Source organism: Botryllus schlosseri, chromosome 9, assembly GCF_051294905.1.
Source record: "Botryllus schlosseri isolate E-star chromosome 9, Bs_hap1, whole genome shotgun sequence".
Taxonomy (NCBI): Eukaryota; Metazoa; Chordata; class Ascidiacea; order Stolidobranchia; family Styelidae; genus Botryllus; species Botryllus schlosseri.
Window position 1 is genome coordinate 13,736,707 of NC_137244.1, and position 10,920 is coordinate 13,747,626.

At 41.8% G+C, this 10,920-nt stretch overlaps 1 protein-coding gene and 1 long non-coding RNA gene across 2 annotated transcripts; one reads left to right on the plus strand and one right to left on the minus strand.

The window, feature by feature from the left end:
* Positions 1-868: 868 nt before the first annotated feature.
* LOC145446397 (uncharacterized) lies at positions 869-5,712 on the minus strand. Its single transcript, XR_013917281.1, has 3 exons — positions 5,574-5,712; positions 5,375-5,505; positions 869-4,489 (listed from the first exon to the last, which is right to left on the minus strand). It is a non-coding gene; the product is annotated as an uncharacterized LOC145446397 (long non-coding RNA).
* Positions 4,201-5,869, plus strand: LOC145446396 (uncharacterized). The gene is made up of 7 exons (XM_080324683.1): positions 4,201-4,501; positions 4,555-4,614; positions 4,674-4,748; positions 4,809-4,895; positions 5,050-5,115; positions 5,180-5,327; positions 5,386-5,869. The coding sequence occupies exons 1-7, from the start codon at positions 4,201-4,203 to the stop codon at positions 5,420-5,422; spliced, it is 774 nt and encodes a 257-aa protein (XP_080180809.1). The 3' UTR covers positions 5,423-5,869.
* The last annotated feature ends 5,051 nt before the right edge of the window (positions 5,870-10,920 follow it).

Below are 10,920 nucleotides of genomic sequence, written 5' to 3' on the forward strand. Positions count from 1 at the left end.
TTAGGGAACCCCTATATAGTGTTCCATGTAGGGTTGTGTTTAAAACAAGGTCTTGTTTAAAGCATTTTTTTTTTCGGGGCCATAGCGTCACGTATTTTCGATTATGGCATCACAGTGTATTGATATTCACATTAAAAATATATGGTGAATATAGCTCCTTTGACGAAATAAGCTTCGAGCGGCCCGCAGAGAGTTGCTACCCTGAAAGTGAAATTCTAATCTGAAAGTGTTGAAAAACTTTGTGCGTCACAGAATATATCCAAGTTTGCCAACCTGAGAAAGATGATTTTGAACTACTTGTTCTTTTCGGGTCTACATAGATTAGCGAGCAAACGTTTTCGACATAAACAAGACAATGCTGCGTTCCAATCTATCTGACGTTCACGTGCAGTCCTTACTAAGGGTTTCTACACCCGATATGCAGTCAGAGTTCACAGAACTTGTTAACAACGTTGATCGACCACAGATGAGTGATTGACTTCAACAGCCATTAAACTACATTAGGTTAATAAATTCATTAAATGCTTATTTGATCTCTATGCTTTAAACTTATCGATTCTACAATCCGGTCCGCCAAGTACTTCATTTTCCCAAATCAGGCCCGCCGATCGAAGAAGTTGCCCGCCCCTCAATTAGAGGGTAGTTATCCACAAAGGAAAAAACATCAATTCTAAACCGCGGTATGCAAGTGACAAAAGGTTTCCGTCCCAGTTTATCCTTCAAATGTTCACTTTCAAAGTCGTGCTAAAAAGTATTTAATCCGACACTCTCTTTTGAGTGTTAGGTTGGTTCAGTGCTGGCTTCAAAAACCTCATTGATACCGTGACTTAAAATGGCCTCGGTTGATAACCGAATCACGGATTCCGCGTTTATAGGCTAGTTATCTTCTTTTAGTCATAACGCATACACAGATCCAACGCCGCATTATGATTAAAACAAAGCGAGAACAAAAATACGCACACTCATATGGGGAAGCGAGTGGCGAGAGAGATTGAAAGACGTTCCCAAGAACACAGAAAGCAAAGATCGATGAACATTATGAAATTCATGTCGTGGAGCACAAGGTCTAAAAAGGCGATAAGCTCCACTGTGCTGTGCCCATTACACATACATACATACGTACCCTAATTTTGTCGCGAACCACCTGTTAGCGCAACCATTTTTAGCTGTTTATAAATATATTCAATCATTCGATATTTTCGAATTCCATTGCTTACAAAAAACGATGTTGCTAAAATAGAACCCCTATGATAGATTATATTATAATATGATAATTATAAGCATTCGACTGAAAGACAAACTTATGAATTTGGAGGTAATATTTTGGTAAGATTTGTCTGATCCCGCCCGTAAGCGATCAAAAGGTTTTAATTCGGTCGAGGACCCAAATTGATTTTGACAGTCTTTTTCTATTCTCTATTGACCCTGGCCTATTATCTATTTACTCTGGCCTATAATATTTAGGCAGTGGCTATTCGTCCGGAACCGGACGAATAGCCCAAGCCAGAGATGAGCGGATTTGAAATTTCTATGTCCTAATCCAATCCAAATCCGAACCTTCAAATCCAAATCCTAATCCTAATCCATAACTTTTTCATATTCAAGTCCATGTCCAATCCTAATCCGATTCCAACTGGAAATTCAGAAAAAATACCAATTTATGCAATGGAGGGATTCAAAAATTTTCTTTCACAACCAACGATTCACTTGATTCAAGATAACTTAATAACCATAGGTACATTATTAACTGATCTGAATAAAGTTTGTCGCCATTCGCCAAACGACATTTCAATCTCCCAGAAAATAGGTAAATCCAATCCAAATCCTAATCCGTTCTGAAAAAAATGTCTAATCCAAATCCAATCCAAATCCGACAAAATTTCACAAATCCTGTTTTTTCAAAACCTAATCCTAATCCATGCTCATCTCTGACCCAAGCCCATAGATCAGGCTATTCGTCCGGAACCGTGTGACGTAACTATTTGGAATGGTAGTTCTCTGTGACGTAACTGTTAAAAACCAGCACTGTGACGTGACTGATAAACTCTGACCGGTTATCAATTTCTGCGTGAGCCTGAACTGAGCGATATGTCCGATAAAGCCTGGAATAGACGATCCGTACGGAGCGCATGCGTTTAGTGGGATTGGTGAGATAGTGGGATTGCGTCATCGCAAGGGCAGTAAACAACATGCGCTCAGCCGTGACTTTCACGTGATCATCACCTGCACACTGCACAGTTGGGACTGTTGGTAATATTCACAAATGTTTATCGAGCCTGAGATTATTGTCGCTTTCGTGTTTGAGCTTGAGGGTTCATTGGTTTCGAAGTATGCCCCGTTTCAAAAAAGTGGTTAAAATATGAAGCCTTAGGAAGAAAAATGTTAAACTTTTAGGTGTTCTGGCTGCTTTTATGTCTTCCCCCGTTGGATTCTGAATGTTGATGTATACTATGCCGAGCATGCAAAGACTTCACATACTTTACATATCTTCAAGTCCATATCACAGAACAATATCACGCCAAATTGTGTTCCTGGCTACCTTGTTATAGTAGTCTGGATTGGTGTGATTGTACAGCTCTATACACAGCGGCAATCAGATTCTCGTCTTCTATATTATTCATTTTGTTTTACAACTAAAAATAGCATAAAATCGCATGGTTGATCACTGCAACTTCAGAAAGTGCGATGTACGATCACTACAGAGACAGATCTGCTAGCTGAACGGATGGAAAATACGCGTGGAAGCGAACGCGTGCGGGTTCTCACACTTTTGCTCTTTCTGCTCCTCATTTTTTCCTCGTCCCTCTTCTCTCTCGCACGCATCCGTTTGAGAAGAGAAATAAGGAGAGAAAGATACGGACGCGTTTACGGATCGTCTATTCCAGGCTTTACATGTTGAATAAGAGCAGGTTTGCCTCTTATGAGGAATTTGAGCGTGCTGTGGCACTCTATCAGAAACACAAGTACGTGCAACTGTACAAAGTTAAGCTGCCGAAGGCAGCATAGCGAGAAAAACTAATAGCTACGCCCGGAAGGGCGTAGTACAGAGTTTCCGCAATGGATCCACCAAAGTTCTTGTTCAGATTTTAAGATATGATATAATATATACATTTAAGATATATATATCAGTAGGAATTTAGTGAACAAGACATTCTGGTGTTTTAGCCAAAGGATCTTCATCCGTAAGCTGTCATAGGCGGGCTTGACCCTACCGACAAGAATTCAAAGGTTGGGTGTTTTTGGTAGATATTATGTAACATGAAATCTGGGACCTACGCCCTACCTCCGCCTTTACCACCCCTGACGACGTGAGGTGCCATGGTAGAGTTGCTTTGGACTGAGTCATATTCATGCTGCTACATTACTTCCCTCTGCTTATACTATAAATTATGATATCTATTTTATTTCCTTATTATGGCTTTACCTTTATTTATACTGTATCTTCCCATAAGGACTCCTAATCTTAAATATTCCCAGATTTTATATTACATGATATTAGGCTTACCATATTTCGGAAATGAAAAAAGAGGACACTTTTTCAGAAATTTCAGACAAGCAAAACTGGAGAAGAATTCTCAAAAACAGGTAGATTTCACCCGTTTCATGATCGGATGACTAAAAAAAAAAAAAAAAAAAAAAAAAAGGTCATCACTTCCGCTCAGAGCTCAAAAACACGTTTTTCACTCCACATTGCCAGGTGGATGACTAAAAAAAAAAAGGTCATCACTTCCGCTCAGAGCTCAAAAACACGTTTTTCACTCCACATTGCCAGGTGGATGACTAAAAAAAAAAAAAAAAAAAAAAAAAGGTCTTTTTTTCGCTCAGAGCTGAAATCACCCCTTTTCCCTCCGAAATACCCGCCGCAGCTTCACTTCAGCGCTAATTTGCGGCATATCACTCGCGATTTCCTCTAAATATGACCTAAATTTTCAAAAAAGAGGACAAAATCTCAAAAAAGAGGACAAAAGGGCGTCCTCCGAGGACACTTTCAAAAAAGTCAAAAAAGAGGACAAATCCTCTTAAAAGAGGACGTATGGTAAGCCTACATGATATCCACCCAAAACGTCCAATCTTTGAATTCTTGTCGGTAGGGTCAAGCCCGCCTATGACATCTTACCGAGGAAGATCATATCGTAAAACACCAGAACATCTTGTTAACCAAATTGCTGTACGACATATAAAACACATTCTATATAAACCATGACAAGGAATCTGGTGGATCCATTCGCGGAAGCCCTAGACTGCGCCCTTGCGGGCGCAGTTCTTTCAAGCTTTTACCGCTATGCTGCCTTCGGCAGCTTACAACTAAAAACGAAGCCAACACGTCACAATTCGAAAAATTTAAAAAAGCCAATGCCATTACACAAAAATTGGCGTCAATCGTCTCCGAGTCCTCCATGCGCGAATTCGAGAACAATTGAAGTGCTGGAGATGCTTGCGAAGGTGTGGGGTAGTGGAGGTGAAGTTGCATGGAATGCAAACAGCCAGTCTGAAACACATGGTACATATGCAATATGCAATAAATATTCAATGCATGACACTGACTTTTTTCAGATAATGGTATAGTAAATGTTTTGTTACAATGTGCAACGGATGCCAACAACAGCACAACAGGTGTGTTTTCTTCTGTGTCTGCGCTTGATATTTATTTTTATCCGCCTCGCTCCTTGCAGGGGACGACCATACTATGGAAGATATGGCGAACAATTCTGAGCAGAAAAAGACTGTCCTCATTGTTGAGATGACTGGTTAGTTATCATTTTACCTTTGAAGTTTAGGATTTCACCGCGTATTTTGTCTTTTACCAGGTACAGACGAAATGTCATCAAGTAATGAATCAATTGATCAGTCAAGAAACCTTGAACCAGCAATAGTCACTTCCAGTTGCACATCGGGTGGGCTCATTTCACCGCTATGATTTGTTTTTTAGTAACATCTGGCGAACCTACAACTTTAAATTATTCAGAACAATTTACCGATTCAGTGCCCAGCCAATATATTTTGTCGGTTGAAACACAATAAAGATAGGGTTAATGTTTTTAATTGCAGAAAACAACACACCAGCAGTGTCTGGAGTTGTCAAGCAAAACATCATACCCTCGGAACAGTTGATTGGTTGGTTGGCTAAATGAATTGAAGTTTGAGCTCACCAAATAACTCTTTCATCTTGGTGTTCCAGATCTTACCAACATAAGTCTTCCACCACAAATGAAAAAACGAGGTCGTCCAAAAGGCCTTGAACAAACCGTGGTGGGTCTTCGAAAGAAAAAAAAAAACAGACGGGCCGGACGGATTTTCAAAGAAGCACCCGAAAGACATGGAGCGATGTAAGTTCTTTTCCATAGCAAAACCCTCTACCATCTTATATTTTTACCTCAATTGCAGTGATGTTATCGTGGTTCGTGTCACCAACCGACACTAGTGCCGCAATATCCGGCAAGCGACTGGACCGGAAATCAGCCAAACTTGACACTCGCGACATCCCTAATAGCTGCCTTGACGAATCTGTAAACATAATTCAGATCAAGAAATATTTTACAGCAGATGGATGGGCGACCATAATGAAATTATACCGAAAGAAATGTCGCCAGAAGGAGTGGTATTGCGAAGTATGTGACGAGTTGCTGGACAGCAATTCCGTTTGTTGCGACTCCTGTCTGAGATGGGACCATTTCCTATGTGCGGGACTAAACGCTTCCCCGAAACAAAGTAAATGGTTCTGCGATCGCTGCAAGATTTGATCGCTATTAATTGATTGCCTACATTTCATTCATTTATATTCAATTTGTGTTAGTTTATTCAATTTGTTCTAGTTAACTTTTATAACATCAAGAAATATATCTTCGTTCTCGTTTCATCGACCCACAAGTTGTTGATTGCCCTCAATTAAAAGGATACATTTCAGGCATATGCATATACACATTTATCATTCGCAAGTATTGAATGGAGCTAACCATGAGGCATCAAAACGTAGAGGCATAAAGCAAATTATTAGCTATAAATCGAATATCAAGTGTCCTAAAAGGTTGACGGTGAACTCCGCACTTGGTGAATTCGGCCATTGGTGAACTCGGCCTCGGGAAATTTTGTAATAAAGTATATTAACAGCTATTAATATGAATTATTAAACTAATACTAGTATTATCAAGTGATTCGTCAATCTTGTAAGGAGTTCAGGGCATCCGTAGATCACGCAATCACGGCGTGATTAGATCACGGATTGCGTAGCGGCAGGAAATAACGCAGCGCTCATATACCGACCACGCGCGGTCTGCTTGGTATTGATAATTTGATGGCGCGAGTGACGGTCGTGTGTCGTGCAAGTTTTGTTGTATGTGAGATCGGAGCTTCGGAAGATCAAGCGGCGCTTCTTCGACAAGCCAGTGTTCCTCCTCAACAAATGTTTCACATGATCACGTCAAAATAAATCATTTTTTGCCTTTGGAGGGACGGATATCAATGTTCGGGAGGGGGCATATTAGGGTTGTAATGTGAGGATATTAGGTTTGGGTATGGGTTAGGGTGTCCCGATAACAAGGTGGAAGGATCCCAAGATTATCTACCGCGAGCCACGACACATTTAAATTTCCTTTTTGATAATGTTCATTCACAGTAAATGCATTTCTAATGCGAAGGTGTTCTAGTGCTAATTCCTCCAAGGGGCGAGTTCACCAAGTGCCGAGTTTGTGCGGCCGAATTCACCACCGGCGGGGTGAAGAATTCCACCACGTGCCGGGTTCACTGGTAATCTCTTAAAATACGCTATTAATTTATCAGATCCTTACCACATCAGCTCTGTCTCAACGTTCTTGGCTGTAGCAAGACGCATATATCTTCACAGACCCTCATACTTCGAATGTTTCAGCCCGACAGCGGCAAACACGCTGGCTTCTCCATTCACGACACGCTGCTCCTGCTGTACTCACGTCGACCGTCAATCGGCGCCCGACATATAAAAAAACACGTTGTATGCAGCGAGCCATGACTATCATCATACGTGACCCCATGCGTTTTTCTGACTACTAAAGATTGATGAATAAATGAATAAATAAATATTATATTATTTGCTTAAATATTCATTCATTATTATTTCATTAAATTCTACTTTGCGTTCATGGGCAACGGTGTTATTTAGTAACACCAGCACGAAACATCTATCCCCATAGTTACGTCACACAGTTCCGGACGAATAGCCTGGTTCCGGACGAATAGCCACTGCCTAATATTTATTGTGGACTTAAGAACAGACAAATGAAATAAATTGCGACCCTTAGCCAATACAGAGAACATGTCCTCGTGGTAGTTAGCAGCACATGTATGATTTTCTAGTAAATGTTTGCCAATAGAAGGCCTTGAGTCAAAAATCTTCTATTGGCAAACATTTACTAGAAAATCATACATGTGCTGCTAACTACCACGAGGACATGTTCTCTGTATTGGCTAAGGGTCGCAATTTATCTAATATTTATTGCAGACAATATGTGGCGTGCACATCCAGCATTCTGGAGGCGTCCCGACATAATGCTGACACTGCTCTGCGATGACCCTCCATTAGATGAGTTTTGTAGCTTCACGTCAAGGTAAGTTACTGCAAAAAACAACTATACTTATGCGTGATTTTGATTTGAAACGGTGCCATTAACTCACAATTCCCGATCATACTGACTGATGAAATCATAAAGTTTCCGCGCTTCGCGCGCTTAGGCGACAAAAAACTGATTCACTAAACAAAGTCCCAAAGTTTCAGATGAATAGTGGTAAACAGTGTATCGCCGGAGGGGGGTCTGGGGGGCGAAGCCCCCCCAGAAGTTCGGTCTATAACCCTATGGGGGGCCCAAGACCAAGGTTTTGGGGGGGCCTGACGAAGTGCTGTTACGGCCCTGCCTACCAATAAGACATATTGACATGGTCAAATCACGTGAAACGATTGTGAATAGCCTTCTGTAGCAATTAGATCCGACATATTTAGGTGAATTTTCGGGTTACTTGTTTACCTCAAATTAAGTTATCTTAAGTTTCGGTGTAAATTAGATGACTATTAGATTCAGAAAAGGTATAACCCATTTTCCTGAATAAAGTACAAGTTACCCTACCGATAAGATATATTGACATGGTAAAATCGTGTGCAGCGATTGTGCGTTGTTGCAAAATGCGATCAGATCTGACATATTTAGGTAGATTTTAGGGTTACTTGTGTACCTTGAAATATGTTGTCTCTGATTTGGGTGTGAAGTAGAGGACTGTTAGATTCAGAAAAAGTATATCTCATCTTCCGGAAGAAAGTTTAAGTTACCCTACCGATAACATATATTGGCATGGTCGAGTTGCGTGAAACGAATGTTAATTGGCCTTGGTAGCGATAATACGACATATTTAGGTGGATTTTAGAGTAACTTGTGTACCTCGAAATAAGTTGTCTCTAGTGTGGGTGTAAAATAGATGACTATTAGATTCAGAAAAGGTATAATTCATCTCCCGGAACAAAGTTTAAGTTACCCTACTGATAACATATATTGGCATGGTCGAGTTGTGTGAAACGAATGTTAATTGGCCTTTGTAGCGATAATACGACATATTTAGGTGGATTTTAGAGTAACTTGTGTACCTCGAAATGAGTTGTCTCTAGTCTGGCGAAACGAGAGAGAAGCTCATGACGCAACAATGCAGTCTGGCGAAACGAGAGTGTAGCTCATGAGGAAAAGGTCCAAAAAGCATTGTTGCGTCCCAGTGCCAATCTCCATAACAATGAAAATTTCGAGGCTGATTGTGGGAGTTCCAGGGCCACGAGGGGAATAAAATTTATATTTTCGTAATCAGTGCAGAGTCAGCTTTCGATTGATAACCGTTTTACCAAATTTAATGCTCGGCAAGCCGGTCAAAAATGACCGTCAAATTGCCTGTATCCAAATGGAAATTGTGACGTGATACAATTTCACTGAGCCGTGAGATTTGCTTGTGTCGACACCATATAGGACACTATGGTGCCAGAACGATCAGCAGCGAGAAGACCTTGGCCGAGAAGGAATGCCCGTGTGGTGACCGAAAACTTCGATATAGCCTATATACAATATACATATATGTTTAGTTGTTCATAAGGCGGCTGAATGACCTGCGCCGAATGTTCCTGTCCTTGCGATCTGAAACCCACAGGACAAATGCCATCACGCAGGGAAAATTTATTTGTCAAAGCAACACCAATTTGAAATCGTGTGTGATTTTCAGTTTTGGCAATTTCCATATCTTTTGACATAGCAGATAATAGGAGGTCATGAAATAGCATAATGTAACGAAGTCAATATACCAGCGGGTCCGCCCGAAGATGTTTAATTATTATAGGGGTCCTACCTTTTCCAACACACCTTACTCAGCTCTACCGGTAAGTAGACAAACCGGGACTCGAGACATTGCATCAATTGACAAAAGAAGACGACATGGTGCTGGAAATCAACATGTTGTCGAAAGGCGCAAAAGACCATATGTGGGTTAAATACAGGTGAGCTGCATTCGAATGCGCCCCTCTGGGCACCCACGAGGAAATGACACATCTTCATTCTAATTGTCAGCTTGAGACAAAAGCCGAAAGTGTGACGACACGCTGATTAACACGCATTTGCTGAATCAGAAGTGACTCGATCTCGTTTCGCGGCAATCATTTGTGTAAAAGCTGGGCTTTTGTGAGACATGAAATGTGACGTCATGGCAAGCCTGCTTGTGTTGAGACTTCATAAATATGGACCCGGCCTCTTATTCAGGTCATTCCGTCGTCCCGTTTGTCTGTCTACCACCGTTTACTTTCGTTGGTTTTCCTTTGGTTGGATTCGAATCGTGCGCCTGTTTCAGGTTCGTTGCCTGGCACGCCCACTCGCGGCCACGGATTCCCGTCTCCGTCTCCGTTTGCTGGTTCTCTTTGTTGGCCCGAACGTAACGACGCTATTTGTCGGCGCGATTCCTGGTGCTCCGAGGCTTGTGACGTGACACGCGCGACAACCGGGACGGGCTTCGGCTCGGTGACGTCACAACGAAGGTCGAGCGTCGGCCAAACCGTCAAGCAAAGCAAAGATTGCGGCCGAAGCTGTCAAAATGGATGGCCTTTTACAGTTGGTTCAGGTCTAGGGCTGAGGTTGTCAAATGAATCCGGCGTAACAGTAGACCACCATTTGCGCTCATTTGTATTTCGACAACTTTGCCGATGCCATTCAACGCGCGCTACATCGTCCAACTACCACGAACGAAATCAACTGTCGCCCGCAGCATGGCTGTGGCACGGCAGTGCTGCGACAAGTCAGCCTTCCGGATTCTATTGAATGAATGCTCTTCAGCGCTCAACACGATCCTTCCCGTCCCGTGCAACATTCCTTTCTATCGCTATCTTACGCTGTTACTTTTCGTTCCCTGTGCATGCCTAATTGCCTATGATTCTCATCATACGTTGGGGAAAAGCTTACGTCTGATTAATAGACGGTGCGCATCATCCATCCATTGCCACATCATCGCCGCATTGATTGCCGCATCTATATGACGCACAGCACCGCATCAACCAGCGCGTTGTCGATTGCTGCAGCTATGACACTCATTGCCACGTCAAAACTCACCTTAGCTAGAATCGAACCTGGCTTGGCTGGGTATAATTTCACGTCGCTCACCACCAGGCTATTGAGCAGACTAGACGCGTTGAGCTGTTTTGAGAATATAACCGCCGATTCTCTCTTAAATTCCGAGGACCGAGACTTGATAACACCTTTTTCGAGTAATAACACATAAATGTAAGACTATGTTCGTGCGTACTATAACACATGTAAGTAGAACTGGTCCTGATTACGTGAGCATAGAGATGTGATATAAAATTGACTGCAAAATATATGCGATTCCCGATCATATTACCCGATTCAAACAAGAATTTTATAATTTTTTCGCGCTTCG